Raw genomic sequence first — 27,252 nt, forward strand, 5'->3', positions numbered from 1 at the left:
TCAGTGCCAGAAAAGGATAGTCCTGCGTCAGAAGAGGGGCTCGAGATCAGGCAGCACATCATTATTATAAAGAACCATTGCGGTGGGTTTTCTGCCTGGGATTCCCATGTGCCATCTGCTTTCCTTCTGCTTCTCCTGCTCTCTCCATTCAATGTGAGGCATGTAGATGGAGGTCCATCTCCAAGAACAGGAGCTTCGCTGAGACCCATTCAGCTGACACCAAGCACCAAGCCTGGTCACTAATTCTCTGACTGACCCAGACCACAGTCCCTGGAGAAGATGTAGACCTGGGTCTCACAAAAAGGGTTCATATGGACCTCCTGAGGCCAATGGGACTGTGCAGGTGATTCATGAAGATCTAGAGGTGGATGGAGGATTATGATGCAGAGAATGGGGAATGTCCAAAGGAATGATGAACCAGAGAAAGAGAGGAGTGTTTCTTGGACAGAGAGCAGCTGCCTTTTCTTGTGAGGAAACAATTGATTAGATCATGCTGCTTTATTAACGATGATTGAGGATCATGAAAGGTTGCTGATCCATTACTATCATTTGACATCATTGCATCTTCATTTCCTAAAAACTGGGAACATGGGTAAGAGGCGGGGGAATATAGGAAATGTTGAAATAAGAAAAGCTGCTAATGGCGTTTGATGTGGTATCTTCCCCTTTCTTCTCTTCCTTGAAACCCAAACAGGATTTCCTCTCTGAAGAAGGAGATGGAGAAGACAGTCAGAATTCCGGGAGATGGGGAACCTTTTGTTTCATAAGGGATAGCCATTAAAAAGCGTGAAATGTGGACTATGCTTCACTGAATGAGCACACATATGTAACATCAATGAACTCAAACAGGGGAGAAACCATTTAAAGGTATGGGGAGTGAAAAAAGTTTCACTGATAGTGGAAAACATCACCAGACTCACATGAGCAAGAAACAATTTCAATGCAGAGAGTGTGGAAAGAGCTTCAGTCAAACTGCGCACCTTAGAACACATCAACGGACTCACACAGGAGAGAAACCATTTAAATGCATGGAGTGTGGAAAGAGCTTCAGTCAAACCTCGCACCTTAGAACACATCAACGGACTCACACAGGAGAGAAACCATTCAAATGCATGGAGTGTGAAAAGAGCTTCAGTCAGATTGGAAACCTTAAATTACACAAACGGACTCACACGGGTGAAAAACCATATAAATGTATGGAGTGTGGAAAGAATTTCAGATTTGGTGGAACCCTTAGAACACATGAAGAGACTCACATTAGTAAAAAACGATTTAAATGCATGGATTGTGGAAAGTGTTTCAGTCAGAGTGCACACCTTAGAACACATCAACGGATTCACACAGGAGAGAAACCATTCAAATGTATGGAGTGCGGAAAGAGCTTCAGTGACAATTCAAGTCTCCATTTACATCGACGAACACACACAGGGGAGAAACCATTTAAATGTATAGTGTGTGGAAAGTGTTTCAGTCAGTTTGGACACCTTAGAATACATCAACGGACTCACACAGGGGAGAAACCATTTAAATGCATGGAGTGCGGAAAGAGTTTTAGTGTTAATGGAACACTTAGAAAACATCAACGGACTCACACAGGGGAGAAACCGTATAAATGTATGGAGTGTGGAAAGAGCTTTAGTCGGAGTGGACACCTCAATATACATCAACCGACACACACAGGGGAGAAACCATTTAAATGTTTGGAGTGCGGAAAGAGCTTTTGTGATAATGGAACACTTAGAAGACATCAGCGGATTCACACAGGGGAGAAACCATATAAATGTATGATGTGTGGAAAGAGCTTTAGGGTTAATGGACACCTTAGACAACATCAACAGACTCACACGGGATAAACCATTTAAAGGTATGGACTGTAGAAGGAGCTTCAGTCAGAGTGAAACCCTTGATTTATGTCAACAAACTCACAGAAAACAAAAACCTTATAAATATCAGGAAAGTAGATAGAGCTTCAGTCCTAGTGGAAGTTGTAAATCAACAGACTCATGGATAGGAAGAACTTTAGTACTTGAAACCCTACAAACCATCAACAAACTCAAAGAGGAGAAGCAGTTTAAATTAAAAGATTGCAAAAAGTGCTTTATTTACAAAGGAGTGTTTAAGGAACAGCCAGGGATTCTCACATGGGAGAACCCATTTAGATGTATGGAGTGTGGGACGTCTTCCTCTCAGAGTCCACTCTTTTCTTCACAGCAATGAACTCAGGAGGAAATCAGTCTTTAACACATACTGTTTATTTGAAGTTCTGGTATTTATGTGTAAAACTCTATAGTACAGAGATATTGAAGGCAATGTCAAACAATGTGATTATAATCTAAGATGTAAAGTGCCTTTTGATAGAGAAGGGGAGAGGGTTTATCTGGATTGCTGGTGGTCAGTGAGGATTAGGGCTTTGCGATATATTGTCCAAACTGGTTTCTAGACCACATTGTGATAACCTTCCAAAAACAATTGATATGGCAACACCCCACAGATCACAGTGTGTGTTTCTGGGATGCTCATTTGCCTGGAAGCAGCCGGCAGAAAGCTTTTCTTCGTGAAGTCCCTGCAGATGCTGAGTTGCTGACTTTCTTCCCAGGCAACAGGAAGCGAAACACACCCTCCATTGCCCTGTGTCCTTCCAGCCTTTTTCCTCCCTTGCTCCCTTCTGCTGGTTTGTGTGCCTGACTTAGAAATCCTGTGTGCTGTATGATTTTACTGCTGAAACTGGATTTGCTCTCAGGAGCTAAATTTTGTGCCTCACTGGGGACCCAGTGAGAACTGTATGCTTTGAAAGCTCAGTAAACTATTATTGAAGACGTCCTCCTGCCTCTGTCTGTGTTTTTGACCTTAGTGTGGGACTTGCTCTGCACGTGGCCCCTACCCTGCCGATACTTGGCTCATGCCCTGGAGTTGCTCTACTCAAGCATGCAAGACGGTTTTTGCACCAAACTCTGTCACACACACCCCACCGCATGATCTCCAAGCACTGCTTCTTCACCCAAACTTCATCCCTGCCTCCTAAGCATTCTGAAGAAAACTTATAATACTGTAATTTAATGTAAGATTTCCCCCCAAGCCTAATTGCAAGAGGGGAGTGGAGGGACTGCAGGGACCAGGGAAATCTCCTGATGGGCCCATCTTCAGTCATGAACCACTTAAGGGAACCCCAGAGCTCCTGCGTATTCTGGGGTTTGTGAAGATAGTATTTTTCCATAGTCCCAGAAGTTTTTATTCAGTCATGCTGCTAGGGAGTTTTCCCACCAGAGGACCACAGTTCATATTACCATCATACTGATTTTACTGTTGTTTCTGCCTTTGCTGTCATGGAGCAGCTGGGTGCGGGGGGAGGGGGAGGCAAAGCTGGGAGACCCACAAAGGAAGAAGGCTCAGATCCTGTGGACTGGTGGTGGGATGAGCAGATAGAGGGAGAAAAGGGAGCAGAATGGAAGGGGAGATGTTGCAAGCTGAGGAGGAAACAGGTTTTGGTGAGCAAGAAGAGTCTGGGGCAGAGAGCAGTTCAGGCTCAGAGGGAGCGGGGGGGGGGCAGGAGACCCAGGGGAGGCCGGCTGCTGAAGCATCCAGAGAGACTCCCCCTCCTGCTGTGACCACCTCCCCTCTCCCCTGGTCTCCTAGAGCACACAGGGAAATCCATTTCAGACCCCATAAGCCTGTATATGATATTAACAGGGGTATTTTTCCCCCCCAACATACATCACTTTAATCTCATTGACAATGAACTGTATTTTTTGCCCATTCACCCCATTTGGAGAGCTCTTTTTGGAGCTCCTAGCAGTCTCTCTTTCTTTGAACAACCCTGACCAATTTACTGCCATCAGCAAACTTTGCCCCCTCCCTGCTCCCTCCTAAGTCTAGATCATTTATGAACAAGTTGAAAAGCCACAGGTCCCAATACTGATATTGAGGGGACTCCGCTTTCTGCTCCTCTCCTGTCCGTTTACTCTCTTGGTGTTTCAGAAGGAGGGCTGCCTCAGACAGAGGCGGCACATTTATTGTAGGGGCACCTTTCCGAGGTCCCCACAGTGCCCCCCAGCCTGGCTCCACTCGGCCAAGGCAGCTGCATTTTGTTTCGCTGCAGGTGAGCCTTTCCCCTGAAACATGGGGTCTTAAAGGAACTTCATGGGGGGGGGGAATGAGCGAGAAGGAGCTTCTGTTTTTTTGTTTTTTTTAAATGATATTTATTAGAGTTTCAAATAATAATAATAATAATAATGAGAGGGGAAAAAATCATTCAACATTTACAGTCCTTATTTTCAATGACTTTTTTCCGCAACTTCCCCTCGTCTCCCCCTCTTGGATTCCATGTCCAAATATTTGTTCATCAAGTTCTTATCCCTAAATTTTTAACCTTAATTTGTTGTTATATTTAATTCAATTTATATATCAACTTTTAACTTATATACATCAATCATTATACTTAAAGGCTTTTTCTAAGATCGACCCAATTTCCCTTCCATAAATTCCCCATTTTTATACTAGTAACAACACAGAAAAGGAAAAAATAGAAAGAATCAAAATATATTTGTACACCCTTTGGATTTCCAAACCCAACCCTCCCTTCCCCGGTTTCGATCCCCAAACCATTGTCCATTAGTCCATCTGCTATCAGCCTGGCAACCTCACGTCTGAGGCCCTTAAATCTCTCTCAGTTCCTCTCTGCCGGTTTTTTTGAAAGTCCTTTGTATTAAACACCAAGTCTCAGAGGGGCACTATCCCTATAATGTCCATATTCCTTCCAGCCAGACCTCCATATTTAAAGGCGGAGCTCAAATCTTGTTTCTTAATCCTTTTAAGTCCAAATGTCCCAAAGGCTCCAACTTCCACCTTAATCAGATTTATAGTCCATAGATCTTCAGATCTCCACAAAAGGAGATCTTTCCATTCCTCATTCTTCAATTCAAACCAAATTTTCATCATCCAATCCTTATTTTCTTTTATATCCATCTTGACAGGCCTCCGGCTCTCCTTTGCCTCCTGCAGCATTACAGCCCCTCCTTCCTGCTCCTCCTGTTCAGCATATATCTCTTTCTCCACTTCCTCAATTTTCTCAAATTTCTTTTCTTGTTCAGCTGCCTGGGCTTTGTACATCAAGTCCTTATCCAACTCAGTAGATTCATTTACTGTTGACTTCAAAGTTATGGCACTTGTAGACAAAACATGACCTTGCTCTTGGAACTTTCGCAACTTTCCCAAGAGAAAAACAACCTCGTCCAGATCAGCTAGTATTTTCCGACCTATTTCCATTCTTGTAATGTCCCTGAACCCCCTCTAGAGGGATTCTGGTTATTCAGTATTCCTTCCACTTCCAACCCAAAAGTCAAGTTAATTTGTTTCAGTTCTTCTTTATTTTCAACAATTTATAACTATATTGTAACTAATGTAACCAGCAAGAACATCAGAAACAAAGTTCTCTATTTTTTCCAACTTTGACAGCTAATTTGACAGCTTCAAAATCTTCTGTGTCTCCTCAACAGGCTCCTCTCGCAGATCACTCCCGGGTCCCGGGGGGGGGGGGGTGGCACTTTAGCTCACAAAGTTAGCTCTTATCCTCCAGCACAATTACTTATACTATCAATCCGTGCAATTAATAACTTTATCCAATAAGAAGGAGATCTTTCGACCTTAGTTATTTAGTCCTTGCTTCAAATTGTTTACAAGGCGGGGAGATGGACTTCCTCTTTGCGCCTTCCCCGATCGTACCGAATTCAAGCAAAAAAACCCTTTCTTTTGTAAATCCAATTTCCGTATTACTCACGGGCTTTTACTTTAGGTCCAAATGTTCAAAGGAAGAAGTCAGCGCTCTCCGACCATGGCATGCGGCTTCCCTCAGTAGGAGTAGCAGTCGACTCTCAGCACCGCACCTCTCTCCGTCCCCCGTTCCAAAGCCTTTAAAAAGGCTCCTTCTCGGGTCGGGGAGGGCGCAGATGGTGGCCGCCGAGTCACCAGGTCCACAGGCTTCAGCTCCTGTGGTTTCTGAGGGTCCCTGCGTCGCCGCCGTGGCAGGACCCGTCTCCTACTGAGCCGATTCCCTCCGGAGCTCGGAGGGAATCCGCCATTAGGTGATGGCGCTAACCCGGAATCCGAGCGAGAAGGAGCTTCTGGATCCTGTGCTGCCCCTCCCCGCCTGAAACTTTCCTGAGCCTCTCCCCTTTTCATTTCAAGGATTGGGGGTCCCGCACAGTCCTCAGGGCACCTCAGTATCTTGGGAGGGGGAGCTATTTTGTTTGCTGAGGGCAGGGACACATTCCTGTCTCATTGCCGGGTGTCAGGCTTTTAGGTAAGAGGTTCAGGTTGTAGCAGGAACCCCCCACCCGAATCATTCAGTTTGTACAAACTTCACACACACTCACACACTACATACACTACGCTTCAGTTATAAATTCATAGAAAATCAACCATACATTGGTTTTGCACTGTTCCACTTTTATTTTATTCCATGAAGGAAGGAATACAAAATGGGGAAGGTTTGATACAGGGCAGCTATAATCCCTTCACCATCCCAGCACATCCACAGGAGCCCTGCCCAGTTGCTATGCCAACCCTGATGGTCCTAGACAGAAGACAATCAAGATCACAAAGAACTTGCATATGGGAGTGGACTGGAACAAAGGACAATGATCAGACCTTCCCTCTGGGGGCAGGAAACTGCCAACTCCCCTTTGTCTCCTGGAAGTGACTCATGGGGAGGGGGAGAGAAGGGAACCAGCCAGGTGACAGGACAGTCAGGTTACCACCGCAACTCCTCCTTCAACCCCTCCTTTCTGTAATGTATGCATGATGTTTCTGGGGGTGAGCTTGACCTAGAGGAGGGGAATTTCAAAAGTTTTTATAAGGTCTTGCATACCATTTTTCTGTGCCTTTCCTCTCACCTGCAAGTGAGGGGAGCACCATGTTGCAACAGTCAATAAAGGCCAAGCCTACAGGCTGCTGATTTGCTCCAATTTACTCTGGTTGGTGTCTTTACTTTTTGTCCAAGGGAGCCCTCGGATTTTTCCGGTAACAAGGTGGAAAAGCACTTAGAAGGAAAAAATCCTGGGGTGCTGATTTCCTCCGCTGCCCAGCTCCCCAGGGGGCCACAACCCGCGGTCCCTCCTGGGTCAGCAAAGAAGGAGAATTAAGGCAAGTTAAAGGAGCAAAACAGTGGTCAGGAGACCTGATATTTATTTGTTGCAACAAGGTTCAGCCACACAAAGAGTAGGAACCCTGAGAAGATGGTTGCATGAACTTTTAATACTTTTACCCCCTTTCCCATAATAATTTTTCTAACAACTTCATCAATACATGACATGGGGCTTTTTCGGGGGTTGTTGCTGTTGGCGTTTTGTATTTATATTTTAGATCTTGTTGTGATTCATGTGGAAATTGTTCAATTTTTCAATCCCAGCATTCCAAACTAACCCTGTCGCCATCTAGCAATACCTAAAATTTGCTCTTCTACTGTAATTACCATTAATATATTAATGTCATTGATTCATGTGCACACAACTTTAAATACAAACACCAACCTACCTCACAGGGTTCTTGTCAGGATTAAACTAAGGGGGGGGGGAGAACCACTTTACACCACACTGATCTTCTTGAAGAAACAGGTGGTATATAAAGGCATCCAATAAATTTCACTGGACTATCCTGCTCTTAGGCAAGAAGAATCAGCTGCACAAATATAAGATGGCGGGTACCGGGCTTGCCAGTAGTACACCTTAAAGGTAAAGGGACCCCTGACCACTAGGTCCAGTCATGGCCGACTCTGGGCTTGCGGCGCTCATCTCGCTTTACTGGCCAAGGGAGCCGGCGTACAGCTTCTGGCTCATGTGGTCCACGAAGGTTGTCTGCTACACATTGCTGTTTCTTTCTGCTCATTAAATGGTGTTTTGTTTCAATGGGATCATCCTGCTGCACGTTTTAATTGTGGGCGCTCCTTTGAATGTCTTTATGGAACTCTTTTCTTGTGTGATTTAGCGACGGACATTAATCTTAGTGTAAATGGGTGGAACTCTACATTGTGTTCTTAAAATCCTTCTGTCTGGGCCAGATGGAAGGATCTCCTCTCTGCTCCCCATGTGCTGTTCTTGGGGGGGGGGGGAGACACTTTGTGACGCAACTGGGGATGTTTTTGGGGTGCTCTCTCTGTGATGGGGGGAGAGCTGCTATCTGAGGGTGTACAAATTGCAACGCGCTTTACTTCTGGGCTGCTTCCTTGCATGGGGGGGGGGCTCTGCCTGCAAACAGATCAACAGCTGCCTTGCTTTCTTTCTGGCCTCATTGTGTTACCTCTGAGGGAAGAATTTTACCTGGGTGTCGGGCATAGCTGTCAACCGTCCCTTATTTGGCAGGAAACTCCCTTATCCCAGTGCCTTTTCCCACTGCTGTCCAGGATTGATGATGTCCCTTAAATTTCCCGAGCTTCATGCTCGCCCGGCTCGGGAGGGAAGCAGCGGCTCGGGGTCCTCCGCCTCGAGAGAGCGTGCGCACAAGCTGCCGCGTCTCCGTCTCTCCCTTTTCACCCTCAGGGGCGCATCGTGAGGAGACGGGTGGTGGCGGGTGGGCAGGCAGCCCCTCTCTTGCGAGACTGCCAGGGGAAGACGGAGACGGCAGCGGCAGCTGAGGAGGCGGCCTGAGGGAGGAGGAAGAGGAGGGAATGGGGAGGGACACAGAAGGGGAGCGCTTCAGCGGCCACCGCGGCAACGCAACCACCTCATGCCGGGCTCGCGGGCGGCATGGGCAAGAGTCTCTCTCCCTCCCTCCCTCTCTCTCGGGCGGGGAAGGGCCGATGGAACTCCTCGCGCCAGGACGACGGCAGCCCCGACGTGCTGCTTAGCATCCCCTCCAACCAGTGCAGCATCTTAATGTAGTTATTTCCCCTCTGCACCTCTTTCATAACTCTATTTTTATAAATCATTTGTCCATCCGTAGTTCAAATTTTTACTACAAGTTTTCTGTCAATCCTACTAATGTATGTAACTCTTGACAATAGCTTTTCCAATAAATTATAAGCTTTCCCCATTCTTGATTAAAGAGGTCCTCTTCCTGGTTTCTAATTCTGCCTGTAAACTTTGTCCTTCATCAGTTTTGTCTGCCCCTCTTCTTTGGTGGGAGTTGTAGACCCTTAGGACCATCTAGTCCAACCCCTTGCAAAACACCGTCAGGGGCAGCCAAAGCAGCACGGCTCCATCAGTGCCGGATTTCTGTATAAGCTAAGGAAAATCCCTTGTTTTGGCTGCTGGTCCCTTATTTTCGAGGCTGCTGCAGTGGCGTAGCGTGGGGGGTGCAGGGGGGCCCAACCGCACCGGGTGCAACATCTGGAGGGGGCGCGCTCGCTGCCTCTGGAGTCGCCGAAGAGCCTCGGGTGCAGGCTGTAGCAGAGCCCCATGGCAGCAGCCCAGGCAGCAGCAAGAAGAAGCTGGCAGCGGCGGCAGGTTAGGGGTTAGGGGCGCAAATTACTTGCCTTGCCCCTTGTTAGGGAGTGCAAATTACTTGCTTTGCCCCAGGTGCTGGCAACCCACGCTACGCCGCTGGGCTGCTGGTCCCTTATTTCCACATCTGTAGTTGACAGCTATGGTGTGTGTGGGGGGGTGGGGTGTGCAAAAGCCCAAGCCCCATTTTTCCCGTAACACAGGAGTCACAGAGCCCAACCCGCTACTCCATGTGCACCAATACCTAAAACACGGTCGGATCCAATCTCATGGCGTGGGGGGGGGGGAGGATTTCGCAGTGGGACCCCTCTTTGCAGCTGGATCTCCGGGATCAGCCCCTCCCCCTCTCCTGATCCCCAGGAGGAAGAGGGGAGGGGAAAAACCTTCTTGTCCCCCCCTCAATCCCTCCCCTCCCCTCCTCCTCTCACCCCGCCTCCACAACCCCAGATCCCACCCCCAAACGTCCCACCCCTGTTCCTCCAATCCGGCTTCTGTTCCGGGAATGGGGGGGGGAGTGTGTGTGTGAGCCCCCTCCCAACCTGCCTGCTTCTCCCGGAAGAGAAGCTTCCACTCCGGATGGCTGCTCTGCCCCGTAGCTCTAGGGGGGGGGGGCGCTTTCGGAAAGAGGAGGGAGGAGGCAGGGGACCCCCCCGTGGATGTTGCAGAAAGGAAAGGAGAATCGGAAGCGAGGACAAAGAGGTAAAGGGGTCGCGGGGGGGGGAGAGAAGAGGACCCAGAGACCCCCGCCAGCTCCCTCAAGCGCCTTCCGTGGGGCCTGGATCCCGGCGCCCACCCACGAGGACTCCCTGGGGCGCGGAGAGAAGCGGGCCAGGAAAGGGTTAAGGGGTGCGGGAGGCGCCTGGATAGAGACCCCCTGTCCCTCCCCGGCTCATCTTGGGGGGGGGGCATTAGGGCCTGTGGCTGGAGGCTCTACACACCGGGTGTGCCTGTGCAGGCCAAAGACTGCCAGTATTAGCACAGGTGAGGTGTGTAACCTTCCCAAATTTACAGACTGTATGTGAATGAGAGTTTGTGGGTGGGATTATAATTTACGGCAACCCTGTGATTTTCTCCATGCATAACATTTCGTGAGCTGATATTGCAGTACGAATTCCTACATAACCACAAAAAATCGCAAGATAATAATAGTAGTACAGTGGTACCTCGGGTTAAGAACTGAATTCGTTCTGGAGGTCCATTCTTAACCTGAAACTGTTCTTAACCTGAGGTACCACTTTAGCTAATGGGGCCTCCTGCTGCCGCTGTGCAATTTCTGTTCTCATCCTGAAGCAAAGTTCTTTAAAAAGGGTACTATTTCTGGGTTAGCAGAGTCTGTAACCTGAACCGCCTGTAACACGAGGTACCACTGTAGAAGTTATAGTATTAGTATTTTCCCCCAGCCGCTCTGGGCAGCTTACAGTACCTATAGGTAAAGGTAAAGGGACTCCTGACCATTAGGTCCAGTCGTGGCCGACTCTGGGGTTGCGGGGCTCATCTCATTTTATTGGCCGAGGGAGCTGGCGTACAGCTTCCGGGTCATGTGGCCAGCATGACTAAGCCGCTTCTGGCAAACCAGAGAGCGCACGGAAACGCAGTTTACCTTCCCGCCGGAGCAGTACCTATTGATCTACTTGCCCTTTGACATGCTTTCGAACTGCTAGGTTGGAAGGAGCAGGGACCGAGCAACGGGAGCTCACCCCGTCACAGGGATTCGAACCGCCAACCTTCTGACTGGCAAGCAGCTGTCGTCTAAATTTCAGATGGTTGCCTACCTCCTTGCCCCCGGAAGGGAGGGCCTTCCATGGGGCAGGAGGCCCTCTGCCTGGTTCCCTGGAACTTCACTTCTAACAGCAAGGGAACCAGCAGAAGACCCTCGGAGGTGGACCTCCCTGTCTGGACTGAGCGATGGGGGTGAAGATGCTCCTTCAGGTCCACAGGTCCAAGGCTATTGAGAGTACCCCTGGGACTAGATAACAAGCCTCCAGGTGGACGTGCCCGATCTGCTCTTCACTTTCCTCTTCAGCACGGGCAGAATCTGCCTTCTGGACTGTGGGACAGTCCTCCTCTCCATCCACCAGGGCTTGACTTCAGGTGCAGCAGAATTCCCCAGCCCCCCAAGGATTTGAGACCCATCAGCTGTCCTTACCTGGTTTAGCCGGCTGGTTGAAGCCGTTGCTGGAACCCCTGTTGCATGCTGACAGCTTCTGGAAGCCACCGGTGAGAGCTGAGTGCAGGGTGGGGACCAAGGGTGGAAAAATGACCCCAGAAGGTGCAGGACATGCCCCCCCCAAAGGAACTACTGCTCCCCAACACCCCATGACATCTAGATTCAAGTAGGTAGCCGTGTTGGTCTGACACAGTTGAAATAAAAAATTTAAAATTAGGGACTAACTATGATTGTTCTAGGTATAAGCTTTTGTGTGCATGCACACTTCTTCAGATACACTGACACAGATGTCACCAGACCCTTGTATATCGTGGGAGGGTGGGGTTTTTCTCAGAAGGGTACTCCTACTACCATCTCCTACTACCCTTCACTATATGAAGAAGTGTGCATGCACACGAAAGCTTATGCCTAGAACAAACTTAGTTCGTCCCTAAGGTGCTACTGGACTATTTTTGTTACTTTTTTACTTCAAGTGTGTCGGACCAATATGGCCACCTACCATTAAGTACAGTTAGGTCCTTGCCTTGAATATCCTGCTTTTTAGTGCCAGATTAGGATAGTCCTCTGTCAGAAGACAAGCAGAGGATCAGGCAGCACATCATCATTATAAAGAACCATTGGGGTGGGTGTTTCCGCCTGGGATTCCCATTTGCCAGCTGCTTTCCTTCTACTTCTCCTGCTCTCTCCATGCAATGCAAGGCATGAGGACAGAGGTCCATCTCCAAGAACAGGAGCTTCCCTGAGCACCCATTCAGCTGACCCCAAGCACCAAGCCTTGTCACTAGTTCTCTGATTGACCCAGACCACAGTCCATGGAAGAGATGTAGACCTTGGTCTCCCAAAATGGTCCACAACTTACTTATATTTATTTACGGCTATTAGCCCATAAAATATGTACAAACATAAAAGCACAGAAGCATAAAAACCAATACATCAAACGACATAAGAGGAACACCACGATGCAAGAGTGGGACATTGAGCAGTGACAAATAACAGCTTGGGGCCTGGAAAGATCCGAAGGACGGTTCACAGAGAAAGGAGAACTGGAGACGAGATCCGTCATGCACTCTCATCATAACTGTCCGATTAGTTTTTGTTGTTGTTGTTTTTTGGTGGTTTTTGTGTGTGAGATAACCGCATTCAGGAATCTCGCCACCTGCAGAGTTACAGAAGGATCTGTATCCTGCAAGAGCAGTGCGGCATGTGACTCAACAGGCCTGCCAACCAAGCGCAGTAAAGCAGGACCCAGGAATTTAGTCCTGGCTATGCTATGTAAGGGACAGTTGAACATTATGTGTGGAAGAGATTCAACTGTTTTCCCGTCACACTCGCATAGCGGAGACACCAAACCCTTGGAAAATCTGTGGTTCAGCAGGTTCGATGGAAAAACATTGAACCTTGCACGAATAAATGCAAGTCGGTGTGGTACTGATGAAAGAGATGACATGTATGATGGAAGGCCAAGTGGTGGGGTTATTCCGTGATACTGGGAGAGCAGACACCCCCACCCCTGGAGAGGTTGTGTTGATTGTCAATGTCTGCTAATCTTTGCTCGATGAGGCTTTTGGCTGAGCGTAGGTTCGTCTTTAAGGAGTCCGCTGGGGAAATTCCGATGCTCAGAAGTTTGGCATGGATTTTTCTTACCCACGGATTAACAAAGTCATCCCGCCAGAGGCACTGAAAGAGGTAATGGTGGGGAAGCCTATGCCAGCTGGACAGCCAATAGCCAAAGACTCGCTTCCAGATGACAGTCTCCAATGATGCAATCTTTAACTCCAGATGTATGGCTGCATTGCTCACACACATGGGGAGTTTCAGGAGGCGACGGAGAAACTGATTCTGCAGTGTCCCCAGCGATGTTAAATTGGACCCTGGAGCCCAGAGCGGGGCAGCATAACAGAGGGTGGAAACCACTTTTGCGTGGTACACCTTCAGTGCAGAAGGGATGTGGGAGGCTCCGTCGACCGCAAAAAATTGGAGTAGAGTGTAAAGTATTGTTTTCCCTTTGTTTAGTAAATACTGTATCTGTGGCTTCCAGCTTAGGTTGTAGTGAAAAAAGACTCCCAGGTATTTAAATTTGAAAACCTGTTCTAATTGGACTCCATCTAACTTCCAGCTGTAAGTTTTCCGAGACCTGCTAAAGACCAGTACTTTAGATTTTCCATGATTAATTGTCAGATGGTTGAGTTTGCAATAAGCCGCAAAAATCTTTAGGGCTCTGCATAAACCGACTCTAGAGTAGGAAAGGATCGCTGCATCGTCAGCATATAGAAACAGAGGGCAGCGAAAATCAGCTAGGCGGGGGGCATGAATGTTGGCTTGAGACTCACTCAGAAAGAGCTTCATGTCGCTAATAAACAAGTTGAAGAGGAGTGGGGCCAAAATGCAGCCTTGGCGCACTCCTCTATTTATTGGGACCTCATTGGATAGGTTTCCCGCCGGTGTGAATCTCACTCTAGCCGACGGCCCGTGGTGTAATTGGGTTATAAGCCATAACAGCCTTCTATCTATGCCCCATCTCTCTAATTTCTTCCATAGACAGTTTCTTGGGATACTGTCGAAGGCGGCCTTTAAGTCTATGAAAGCGACACATAGGCGCCCCCGACTCGGGGCAGAATATTTTCTGGCAAGATGATACATAATTACCATGTGGTCAGTGGTTGAATAATTGTTCCTAAAGCCCGCTTGCTCATGGCCAATCAAATTTGAGTCGTATGCCCAATGGGACAGCTTAGACAGCAAAAATTTTGCATAGATTTTCCCGATGATAGACAAAAGGCTGATGTTCCGATAGTTCGTCAGCAGGGGGACCCTTTTTATGGACTGGTACGATCACGGCCTCCTTCCATGACCTAGGGATAAGCCCCGTAGAATTAATTGCATCAAAGGCTTTGGCCAGAATTTCAGCCCACCACCTCGGTTGCGTGACAATAGCCTCAGCGGGGACTAGATCCGGCCCAGGGGCTTTGCCCGTTTTCAGATCTAGTATCAAGTCCATTATCAGTTCTGGGTCGGTAGAGGGCCACAAAGGTAGATGGTCGGCTTGGAATTCTATGGGTGAGTTGGATTCCTCTGCCAAAGAGAAATATTTACTCAAGTATTGTTCCCATGTGGGCGCAGGGATAATCGCCAGTGGGTACTTCCTTCCTCTTTTGTTTATCAGAGCCCAAAATTCCTGTGGTCTGCGGGATCTAGAGGCCGCAATCAAGGCTCGCCAACGCTTTTGGTACCACTCGCGTTTGGCCAGCTTTAAAGTCTGTTTGTATGCTCTTTTGGCTTGTAAGTAGGAGGGTGGTAGAGCCTGGGCATTAGAGTTTTTGTATTCATTATAGATAGAATGAAGAAGGGATCTTGCTTGTTTGCAAGAGGTGTTAAACCAAGGGGCCCCAGTACTGCAATGTGCCACTTTCGCCTTTTGAGGAGGTGATGTAAAAAAAGTGGTGAGGTTTGTTATAAGAAGGTTAAAAAGTTTCAAAACCGAGTTAAAATCTTGTAAATCAGTAGTTATTTGAGGTAGATAGGCAATGATTTCCCTATGAAAAAAATCCTGGTATTTTTGGGCCACAGCCTCCGACCATTTGATCCCTCTTATTTTGGTCGATGATGAGGTTTCCAGAAGGACTGAGTGTTTATAGTCCTTCTGGCACCGGAACAATGACAAAGTGGTCACTATTGGAAGGTGATCACTGAAATGTTGGTTTTCAACTTGGAAGGAAAGAACATTAACGGCCAAATTTGCAGAGATCAAGCAGTAATCGATAACACTGTTAGATGCTAGTCCCAGGTGGGTGAACTCCCCCGGTATGTCGGGGGGGAAGGTGCCGTTCAAGAAGACTAAATTCAGGCGAATGGCCATTTGGTAAAGGGTCACTCCTGCTTTGTTTACTCTGTTGTCCTTTGAAGTTCTAATTCTGGCATGTTCTAAGTCAAAGTTCTCCAAGCATGGGGGAGTCCACCATTTGGACTTGGTTAGTAGGTCCCAATTTGTGGCAATACGAGCATTAAAGTCTCCCCCAATTAAGGAGTACGAGTTAGGGCATTTGGTATGACATGACAATAGGTGATTTTCAAATGATTCCCATCTCCAGTCAAGATCAGGTGCAGAGCCTTCAGGGGGGAGATAGACATTAGTAATTAGTAATGAGGACTTCCCTTCTGCGATCAGTCCAGATAGAGCAAAAGGCGGGGAAGCCCGTACCAGAATGAATTTGGCGTGAAGTTGGAGTGAGATCCCAATCAAAAGACCCCCTTTGGGGCGGCCACCTTTCAGGGAAGGGGAGGCCGGAAGTGTTAGAAGATCGAAGCCGTCTATGGTAATCTCTTCCTCATCCCATGTTTCTTGGAATAGAATGATATTAAATGAATTTATGTATTTCCTGAATTCGGGATCTGATTTTTTGGTTCTCCAACCAGCAATGTTCCAGCTAAGTATAGATAATGTCAGATCCTTGTGCTGTCCCGGTAATTGTCACTTTGAGTTGTTTAATAAGTTCTTGGAGGTAGAAGGAGGACCCATGAAGAAATCAGTAATTTTAGTTTGTGCGGATAAGGTCTTCTTCTGTGTTGATCGAACCCATGATTTGGTAACATTAACAGGCAGGGAGGGCTTTGCCGGGGAGGAAGAATTAGGCAAAGTTGGTGAGGTCGGATGCTGTTCAATGAGGTGAGTAGTAGTAGGTCTTTGATGGGCAATACTAGTAGATCCGTCAGAGTTGTCAGTCTTAACCAGGGTAGCGCTAAGAGGTGTTCCGGCCATCATTTGTAGTTGCTGCGCAGATGGAGAAGAATTATCACGCAGATGTATAGAAGGACGTGAATGTGGGGATGGTGCATGCATAATCATTTCCTGGTGATCTTCAGACAGGGTAGATTCTAGCTCTGGCATTGAAGCAAAGGATTCATCAACTTCCATATTTTGATTGGACATAAGGTCTGAGACGGGAGTGTTGAGTTTATCGACTTCCTCCACGGTAGAATGGTGCTGTTGGTCAACAGGTGACTGCTGATTCAGATCAGTAGGGGGTAACAAAGTAGCAGGTTGAAAGCTTGTCAAGGCATTTGATGGAGACGCCTTGTGGGACGTGGAGCGCCTGCTCTCCTCTCTCGTTGGCATAGAGGGGTCCCCTTGCGATAGGAGTCTTTGTTTGAGTAGATCCAATCTGTCGAGGATAGCCTGCTGTTCTTCTGAAGGGAGTTTTCCATAAGAGGAGATAAGATTTCTCTCTTCAGGGATATTCCAATCTCGGCTTGCAATTGGATCATTCCTCAGCGTAACTAGGTGGGCACTTGGGATCGCAGGTGGAACAGGGGGTACCCGGCTAGGTGTTTTTTCCTTTATTATAGGAACAGAAGGAGGTAACGAGCATTCATTGCCGGTTAAGATGTTGGGAAAAAGAGGTTTGACACTCGTGTCCTTAAAGACTCTTGTTGTTACAATCTCCCAGGCTGCCAGCCGGTCTTTTTGTCTTGCAAGAAGATGTGGGATCCTTGCAGACTGGAAGGAGAGCATAAATTTCCTTGGCCAGGGCGTGGCCTTTAGGGGTACTACAGATATAAGATCTATCTGGAAAAAAGGGATGTTTAGCAAATCACGTAGGTACCCTTTAGCCATCCTCAGGTTATTCCACCTAAGTCTGGGGCCGTCACGGGAAAAAATGGATAGACATATTTTATTAGGTTGAAAAATCAAGGATTGCTTGTTCCTTTGGGGCAGTGGCAGCCTGCTTCTAGAACCCTTAAGGTGAGATTTCTGGTCATGTTGTCTCTTTAAGGCACTTACAAGCTGCACAGGAGATTGATGCAAATTAGATAGCTCAGTTGAGGAAGATGGATGAGTCAGAAGGGCTTGTGAAAGTTTATTCAAAGATGAAGAAATCCCTTCCAATTTCTTGAAAATGAAGCTTAAAGTCCTGATTACTAGTTGTATTTGATCAGGTACTGATTCATGGGCAGTTTGCCCTGGTGCGTCCTGTTTTAGTGACGGCGAAGGTGTAATTAAGGTGTCAGGGAGGAGGGCTTCCCTATGGCTTCCATCCCCTCCTGGATCAACTGGCTTTTCCAGCTCCCCTTGATCATACAGAGGCCAAAAGCGGTTGTATGTTTTGACAGCAGAAACAATTACTTGCTCTGTTTGGCTGTTATTGTTAGTAGGTGGTGAGGGAGATTCAAGCTTTGACTGCTTTACTCTTGGAGGTGAACAACCATTCTCAGCAGATCTTGGTCGCTTGCCATAACCCATTTGTCGCTGACTCACTGACTACGGAGGTTAAAAGAAGAGATAAACGGAGATAAAAAGAGAACTTACCTTTTGTGGACACAACTCCTCTGCTACTCCTCCTCTGCTGCTCAGCATAACCCGGTCTTCAAGGCGGCGTTTCTAATCAGCAGCAGGCTTTCTCAGCAGAAGGTTTGAGTATCCTTGTTAATACGTATATTGGCCACGACTGGCCAACAGTAGAGATAAAACGGTTAAAAACTTCTAACAGAGGTAAAATAATTAAAAGTCTAATAAAAACAGCTATAAAAACGGCTATAAAAGGCTGTAAAAGGCTATAAAAGGCTTGTAATCCAGGAGGGTTCACGGAGGAGAAGTTGTTACAGCCGCCATCTTGGAAGGAAAAAAACCCCAAAATGGTCCATATGGACCTCCTGAGGTCAGTGGGACTGTGCAGGTGATTCATGAAGATCTAGAGGTAGAAACGGGGACAACCACTTGATTTGAAAGGCATTCTCAGAGGACAACAGTATTACAAGATCATGCTGTGTTATTAAAGATGATTGAGGATTATGAAATGTTGCTGATGCATTACTGTCATTTGACATCATAGCATTTTCATTTCCTAAAAACTGGGAACATGGGGAGGACATGGGAGAATGTAGGAGATTTTGAAATAAGAGAAGGTGCTAATGGCGGTTGATGTGCCCTTTTTTTTCTGTGTTCTCTTTCTTGAAACCCAAACAGGATTTCCTTTCTGCCCACTCTGAAAAATTTGATGGAGAAGACAGAATTGCAAAGGACAGGGCACCTTTCGTTTCATTAGGAATAGCCATTAAAATGTGTGAAATATGCTTCACTGAATGAGCACACATAGTTCACATCAACGAACACAAAAAGGACAGAACCCATTTAAAGGTATGGAGTGCGGAAAGAGCTTCTCTTTCAATGCAACACTTAGAACACACCAGCGGACTCACAGAGAGAGAAAACGTTTTAAGTGCAGGGAGTGTGGGAAGAACTTCAGTCATAGTGGACACCTCAATATACATCAACGGACACACACAGGGGAGAAACCATATAAATGTATGGAGTGTGAAAAGAACTTTAGTGATAGTGGAACCCTAAGAAGACATCAACAGACTCACACAGGGGAGAAACCATTTAAATGTATGGAGTGTGAAAAGAGCTTTAGTGATAGTGGAAAGCTGAGATCACATGAACGGACTCACACAGGGGAGAAACCATATGAATGTATGGAGTGTGGAAAGGTTTTCAGTCAGAATGGAAGCCTTAGATCACATCAACGGACTCATACAGGGGAGAAACCATTTAAATGCATGGAGTGTGGAAAGAGCTTCAATCAGAGTGGAAACCTTAGAAATCATCAACGGACTCATACAGGGGAGAAACCATTTAAATGCATGGAGTGTGGAAAGAGCTTTAGTGATAATGGAAACCTTAGAAATCATGAACGGATTCACACAGGGGAGAAACCATATAAATGTATCGATTGTGGAAAGAGATTTAGTGATAATGGAAACCTTAAAAAACATCACCGGTCTCACACAGGGATGAAACCATTTAAATGCATGGAGTGTGGAAAGAGCTTCAGTCAGAGTGGAGACCTTAGAAATCATCAACGGACTCACACAGGGGAGAAACCATATAAATGTATGGAGTGTGGAAAGAGCTTTAGGGTTAATGGACACCTTAGACAACATCAACAGACTCACACAGGATAAACCATTTAAAGGTATGGACTGTAGAAGGAGCTTCAGTCAGAGTGGAACCCTTGATTTATGTCAACAAACTCAAATAAAATACAAACCATATAAGTATCAGGAAAGTAGATAGAGGTTCACTCTTAGTGGAAATTCAAAATCAACAGACTCACAGACCATCACAAACTCAAAGAGGAGAAGCAGTTTAAATGAAAAGATTGCAAAAAGTGCTTTATTTATAATGGAGTATTTAAGGAACATCTAGGGACTCTCACATGGGAGAACCCATTTAGATGTATGGAGTGTGGGATGTCTTCCTCTCAGAGTCCACTATTTTCTTCACAGAAATGAACTAAGCATGAAATCATTCCTACAAGCATGAGGTATATGTGAAGCTCTGGTGTTGATATGTAAAACTGTATAATAATGAAATAATGAAGGCAACATCTCACAATGGTGAGTATAATTTTACATGAAAGTACTTTTGGTTTTTGCACCAAACTCTGTCCCCCCCCCCCACCGCATGATCTCCCAGCACTTCTTCTTCACCAGAACTTCATCGCTGCCTCCTGCCCTCCGCGTTCTGAAGAAAACTTGAAATACTGAAATTGAATGGGAGATTTCCCCCCAAGCCTAATTTCAAGAGGGGGAAGGAGGGGCTGCAGGTAGCAGGGAAGTCTCCTGCGGGCCCCATCTTCACTCATGAATCCCATGGGGCAACCCCAGAGCTCCTGCTCATTCTGGGGTTTGAGGAAGATAGTATTTTTCCATAGTCCCAGAAGTTTTGCTTCAATCATGCTTCTCAGGAGTTTTCCTACCAGAGGACCACAGTGCTGTGGTAGGTGTTGTTGTCATGGAGTGGCTGGTGGGGGGGGGGAGGCACCAGCTGGGGACCCACAAGGGAAGAAGGCTCAGATCCTGGGTACTGGTGGTTGGATGAGCCGAAAGAGGGAGAAAATGGAGCAGACCGGAAGGGGAGATGTTGCAAGCTGAGGAGGAAACAGGGTTTGGTGAGCGGGAAGAGGCTGGGGCAGAGAGCAGTTCAGGCTCAGAGGGAGGAGAGGAGGGGGCCAGGAGACCCAGAGGAAGCCGGATGCTGAAGCATCCAGGGAGACTCCCCCTCCTGCTGCGACCAGCACATGGAATCATGTAATGAATCCTCCCCAAAATGATTTTCTTATTCCAAACAATGCCCATTTTAGGAGGAATGAATTGTTTTATGGAGTGGAAAAGGGAAATATCTAGATTTATATGGAGTGGAAAGAAACCGAGAATTAAGCACCTGTTATTAACAGATAAAAAGGAGAGAGGAGTTTTTGCATTGCCAGATTTGGAATTCTATCATGCGGAGGCAGGATTGGTTTGGATAAAAGACCTTAAATTTTTTATTACAGGATTCATCCAGCCCAGCCTTTCGCATGATGAATTCTGCATTTATGTTAAATAAGCAGGAAGACAATATACCGTCCTCCTTCTTGTTCCACGTAGAGATTTCTCAGGAGACAGATGAGGTGATCAGGCACTCCCATTTCTTTAAGAACTCGCCATAGTTTGCTGTGGTCAACACAGTCAAAGGATGTTCTGTAGTCTCCATAATCCAGCGCATTTTTGTAATTTGGTCTCTGCTTCCTCTACCCCTTCCAAATCCAGCTCGCACTTCTGGGTGTTCTCGGTCCACATACTGCTTAAGCCTGCCTTGTAGCATCTTAAGCATAACCTTGCTAGCCTGTGAAATGAGCGCAATTGTGCCAATTGGTGTCAAAGAAGGATAGAACTTTCTTTATGTACGCTACAGCAGCAGCAAGAATACTCATCGCAAAGCATTGGAAGACACAGGATCTACCCAGCGTGGAAGAGTGGCAGATGCAAGTAATGGATTACATGGAAATGGCAGAAATGACGGGCAGAATTCGAGACCAGGGAGAAGAGTTGGTGGAAGAAGATTGGAAGAAATTTAAAACCTATCTACAAAAACATTGTAAAATTTTTGAATGTTGATGACATTGAAATGAAATGAAGAGGTTCTAGTAAAAAAGGTAAAATAAGAATATGAAAGAAGGGATAGATATCAGATAAAAATTAGGATTAAATAATATGTGAAGAAAGATAATTAAGGACAAAATTAATAAGAAGGAATTTGCTAGTTAATTTTAAACTGGAATACAAGAACGGGAGGTGTGAGGAAGTCAAGGAAATAAGTTTATGGATGGTAAGAAACTAAAGAGAGATTTTTATTTTTAACTTTTTGAATTTTTTAGTGTTTTGTTCTTTTTCTTTTTTCTTGTTTTTTCCCTTTCCCCCCCTCATATATGTTAATTATGATGTCTTTGTAGTGTTTATTTGTTCTGTGTTTTTCTTTATGTAATTTCTTTCTTTGATAAAATTTAATAAAATATCATTTTAAAAAAATGAAATGAAATGAGCACAATTGTGTGGTAACTGGTGCATTCTTTGGCACTGCCCTTCTTTGGGATTGGAATTCATGTGTGGCAGGAAAACCCCCCCCCCCCCATCACTCAGTTTGTACAAACACGACACACACACACACACACACACACACACACACACACACACACGACATATGCAATGCTTCTGTTATAAATTCATATAAAATCAGCCGTACATCGGATCTGCACCGTTCGACTTTTATTTTACACCATGAGGGAAGGACTATCAAAGGGGGGAGACTTGACACAAGGCAGCCAACACGTCCACAGTGAGCCCTACCCAGTTGGCATGCCAACCGTGATGGTCCTAGACAGAAGATCATTCCATTCACAAAGGAACCGGATATAGAAGTGGATTCAGTACGAACTGAAACAGAGGACAGTGACCAGCCCTTCCTTCTGGGGGCAGGAAACAGTGAACTCCCCTTTGTCCTCAGGAATGTAATCATGGGGGCGACTTCCGGAGGCGGCACGAAGGGTAATGGCTGCCCTTTCCTAACGGGGAAGGGTGCTCCGCTCGAAAACGGGTCGTCCGCTACGGCAAAGCGGAGACCCACATCGGAAAACCGCAGGCGGCAGAAGCCTGCGGTCCCGGGACCCGGCTGGCGCCAGGAGCTGCCCCCGAAACGTTGAAGGAACCCCGTAAGGGGCTCCGGATCGCGGAGGAGGCAGCGGCGCTGAGGGTCGTTCCGCAATCGGCGGAGAGAAGCCGCGAAGCTGTTGCCGGTGAGCGCTGACCTTTCTTCCTGGATTTGGCACTTTGAAAAGCAGCAACCCGTGAGTAATAAGGACTTTTAATCAATTTGAGACCAAAGCAACCGAATTTGGCTGAAAGCGGAGGACGAAAAAAAAGGAAGTCCGTCTTCCGATGTCACTAAACTTCAAAGCAAAGAGCTGGAGGAGTGGGGGCTGTGAGCGAGTCTTTAACAAACTGGATCTGAGCATTCACTGAACCCTTTTTAAATGCAGAAAAGGATTTTAAGCATTGGATTTGTGTGTTAGCATGGACTGTAGCACCTTCCTCTGTTGAAGCTACAATTTAAAGAAGAAACCCAGGTGCTCGAACTGCCTGGCAACAGTAGCAGTCAGTTTGCAGACTTAAATATTTTGATACATAAATTGGAAAAAATCTGAGAGGTCTGGACTTTGTTATTTTGTAACACCAATTGAAGTACCAGCAAGCACTGTTTGAGACATTGTGTTTTTACAACGCCAACTCTGCCAAAAATTTGATATTTGAAGGCTTTTGGACATTAATTTCACAATCTCTGTGTACTGCACTAACTGATTTCTTCCTGAAATACATTTTAAGCTCCCCCTAGAGGTTTTTGGACTTAACAGCAGTGATATTGTTTTACTTTCTATTTCCCGGCCTGCTGGCTGAGTGTTGCCACCTGGGCCGTCTCTTTCTCATGGGAACAACTCAGCTTGACCTTGACTTTTAGATAAACTTGGAATGAGTGGCGCAAAGAAAAAGGAGACGAAAGAAAAAGATCAAAGACCAAGAACGAGACAAACAACCTTAGCCTCAACTTTACAGCAACGTAGATCGTCTGTGCCTATTTTGCACTCTGAGGAAGAAGCTGTTTCCCTGCCACGGGCAGGGGGAGGAGAAACAGAGGAATTACAACTGGAGGATATGGCTTCAGGAACAGCTGCTTCTATCTTAGAAAAAAATTATGAAAAATTGGAATCTTTGGATAAGAGAGTGGAATCTTTGGATAAAAAGGCTGACGAACAAACATCGAAAATAGACCAGAACACAGAATGTCTAAATAGACTAACTGGACAAGTGGCACAGAACGTTCAAACGATTGCAAAATTGGAGGAGGCTACAGGGGAGAACAGGAAATTGGCTGAAGATACTAGCCAAAGACTTGGAAAGCTAGAAAAAGAGATGAGACCACTCAACAAACAAGTAGGTGAACATCAGACCTATCTCTCGATGATTGAATTGAAAAATAGGGAGACTAACTTAAGGATAAGATTTGTACCGGAAGTAGAAGAAGACAAATTGGCTGAGTTTCTGACCAAAATATTCTCCAAGCACTGGAACTTTGAGGAGAAAGATTTTAAAATTACATCAGCTTTCAGACTTGGAAGATTGACAAGAAAAGACAAACCCAGAGACTGCCTGATAACATTGAGATCAAAGGAGGAGAGGGATAAGATTCTGGGCCTACACTACGAAAAATCACTGGACATTTTGGGTAAAAGAATTGAAATTTACAAGGACATTCCTAGACAGCTTTTGGATTTGAGATCTGAGTATTTGGAACTAGCAAGACTACTGAGGAGCAACTCAATCATCTTTAGGTGGGACTTCCCTCAAGGATTATCTTTTACTTTTAGAGGGAGGAAGATCAAAATTAGAACATTGGAAGACAGAGACAAGTTTCTGCACCAGTACGGAGAAGACCTTCATAAAGGACTTGGATCACTTCCAGGGCCTGGAGCACCAAAGGCACCTGCAGCCTTGGACCCTGAAGACCCAGCGAACAAGGTACCACCCCCTGAAAAATAACCAGATTTATTCAGGATGTCTCTGCAACTTCTGAGCTGGAACATAAATGGCTGCAACATTCCGGAAAAAAGGAAAAAAAAATTTCATATATTAAAAAAGGAACAATTGGACATTATTTGTTTGCAAGAAACACATGTGACTAGGCTCCACAGAAAAGTATTAGTAAATAAAAGACTTGGTCAGGAATTTATATCTTCAGACAGAGTAAAGAAGAGAGGGGTGGTGATATATGCAAAAGAGAGCCTTTCACCTAAATTGTTATTTAAAGATGAACATGGCAGAATTTTGGCAATTGAAATACAACATCAAGGAGAAAAAATTATGCTATTAGGAATCTACGCACCAAATGAAGGGAAATCGGAATTTTATAAGAAGTTGCATGAGAGCATGCTGGAATATCTGCACTATGACAACATCATCATGATGGGAGATATGAACGGGATCGTATCAACTAACATGGATAAGTCGCAAAGCCAAAAAGTCACTAAAGATGGCAGACTACCAAAGACTTTTTTCGAAATGACAGACAATATGGACTGGATTGATATTTGGAGAACGAGAAACCCCTTGGGAAAAGAAGGAACATTCTTCTCTGAAGCCCATCTGACTTGGACAAGAATCGACCAAATATGGATTACTAGAGGTCTGGCACCTAATGTCAGGAAAGTGGAAATCTGCCCAAAGACCTGCTCCGACCATAACGCATTGAAAATGGATATGACATTATTACCAACCGGTTCCTTTAGATGGAAGATGAATGACAACTTATTTAGAGATCAGGAGATCATCAAGAAGGCCCAAAAAGTTTTGAAGGACTATTTTGAGATAAATTTGAACACTACGGTGGAAAAAAGAACAATTTGGGACGCAAGTAAAGCCGTGATGAGAGGGTTCTTGATACAACAGAATGTTATAAAGAAAAGAAAACAAAATGAAAAGAAAGACAAGATTTTGGAGAAAATTAAAGAACTAGAGAAGAAGTTAAGAACAAACCCGAAGTCACAGCTGATTCTGAGAGAAATTAAACTTCACCAGGCACAATATTCTAAACTGATAAACCAGGAAATAGAATGGAAGATTAAATCAATGAAACAAAAAACGTTTGAATCGGCAAATAAATGTGGGAAACTGCTGGCTTGGCAGTTGAAGAAGAGACAAAAGTTGAATACAGTAACAAATTTGGAAATTGAAGGAAGAAATATCCAGAACCCCGTGGAGATTAGAAAATCCTTCCAGAAATATTTTAAGAAACTATATACTCAAGGGCCGCAAAATGAGGTTGAGATTGAACAATTTTTGGAAAAAAATGGACTTAAAAAACTCTCACAAGAAAATAGACTACTCCTGAACAGTCAAATAACACGACAAGAGATTGAACATGCCATTCAGAACATGAAACCGGGCAAATCTCCAGGGCCAGATGGCTTGACCTCCAAGTACTATAAGACATTGAGTGACTATTTGATTCAACCACTGTTGGAGGTCAGCAACGAAATTCTGGAGGGAAAGAAGGCGCCGGAATCGTGGAAGGAAGCTTTTATCACATTGATACCAAAATCAGAAATTGAAAAAACACAACTTAAGAACTATCGCCCCATCTCCCTTTTAAATGTGGATTACAAAATATTTGCTGATGTTTTGGCAGGTAGACTTAAAAGAGTTTTAAACGAAGTAATTCATAAAGATCAGGCTGGCTTTCTCCCAGGTAGACACATGTTTGCGAATACAAGGAACATTATTGATATTTTGGAACTTTTGCAAACAGACATAAACACCAAAGCAGTGCTAATTTTCATAGATGCGGAGAAGGCCTTCAACAACATCTCTTGGAAATTCATGAAGGGAAATTTAAAAGAAATGGGAGTGGGGCGGGGTTTTGAAAATGGGATTGATGCGATATATTCAGAACAAAAGGCAAAATTGATAGTTAACAATGTGGTAACAGAAGAATTTAAAATTGAAAAAGGAACACGACAAGGCTGCCCGATTTCCCCTCTGTTATTTATCTCAGTTTTGGAGGTGCTCTTGAACTTGATCAGAGGGGACCGGTTGGTGCAAGGGATTCAGGTCGGAGCGAAACAATATAAACTCAAAGCTTTTGCAGATGACCTAGTTTTGACACTGCAGGAGCCAGAATCTAGTACGAAAAGAGTATTACAACTGATACATGATTTTGGTCGGGTGGCGGGATTTAAGCTAAATAAACAAAAGACGAAGGTGTTGGGTAAAAACATGACAGACACAGAGTCAGAACGGTTTCAGAGAGAAACAGAACTATCATTGGTGAAAAAGGTAAAGTACCTAGGGGTAAACATAACAGCAAAAAATCTGAGTCTATTTAAGGATAATTATGAAAAATGCTGGTCTGAAATTAAGAGAGACTTGGATAGCTGGACAAAACTGAAGCTTTCTTTGTTAGGCCGAATTGCTGCTATTAAGATGAATGTATTGCCAAAAATGTTGTTTCTGTTTCAAACATTGCAAATTGTGGACAAAACGGAGTGTTTTCGGAGGTGGCAGAGAGATATTTCCAAATTTGTCTGACAGGGCAAAAAGCCCAGAATTAAGTTTAAGATATTAACAGATGCGAAAGAAAGAGGGGGCTTTGCCCTGCCAGACTTAAGGTTGTACTATGAAGCCGCAGCTTTCTGCTGGCTAAAAGACTGGTTACTTCTCGAAGACACTGACGTGTTGGATTTGGAAGGTTATAACAATGCTTTTGGTTGGCATGCATACTTATGGTAT

The 27,252-nt window shown here is 45.4% G+C and overlaps 3 protein-coding genes across 5 annotated transcripts in view; 2 read left to right on the forward strand and 1 right to left on the reverse strand.

The window, feature by feature from the left end:
- The window catches only part of LOC309378725 (uncharacterized protein), a 98,191-nt gene extending 95,375 nt beyond the window's left edge, over positions 1-2,816 (forward strand). The window contains exon 6 of the mRNA XM_081927341.1: positions 1,472-2,816. Within this exon, the coding sequence (XP_081783467.1) occupies positions 1,472-1,853 (382 nt within the window). The 3' untranslated portion in view covers positions 1,854-2,816. The remainder of the gene's footprint in view (positions 1-1,471) is intronic.
- Positions 1-27,252, forward strand: part of LOC309378577 (uncharacterized protein) — a 75,552-nt gene that overhangs the window by 33,549 nt on the left and 14,751 nt on the right. Inside the window, exon 2 of one of the 3 annotated variants that reach the window (XM_081926894.1) lies at positions 11,510-11,700. The exons of 1 other annotated variant lie outside the window; for it this stretch is intronic. The gene's annotated coding sequence lies outside the window, so the exon portion shown is untranslated. Of the gene's footprint in view, positions 1-10,109; positions 10,131-11,509; positions 11,701-27,252 lie in introns of those variants that run through there. One more of the 3 variants, XM_081926892.1, reaches the window with a different exon arrangement.
- LOC309378622 (uncharacterized protein) overlaps positions 1-27,252 on the reverse strand; it is an 88,817-nt gene that overhangs the window by 14,765 nt on the left and 46,800 nt on the right. The window lies entirely within an intron of this gene.

The sequence above is a fragment of the Podarcis melisellensis genome (genome assembly GCF_964234715.1).
Source record: "Podarcis melisellensis genome assembly, chromosome: 10".
NCBI classification, from domain to species: Eukaryota; Metazoa; Chordata; class Lepidosauria; order Squamata; family Lacertidae; genus Podarcis; species Podarcis melisellensis.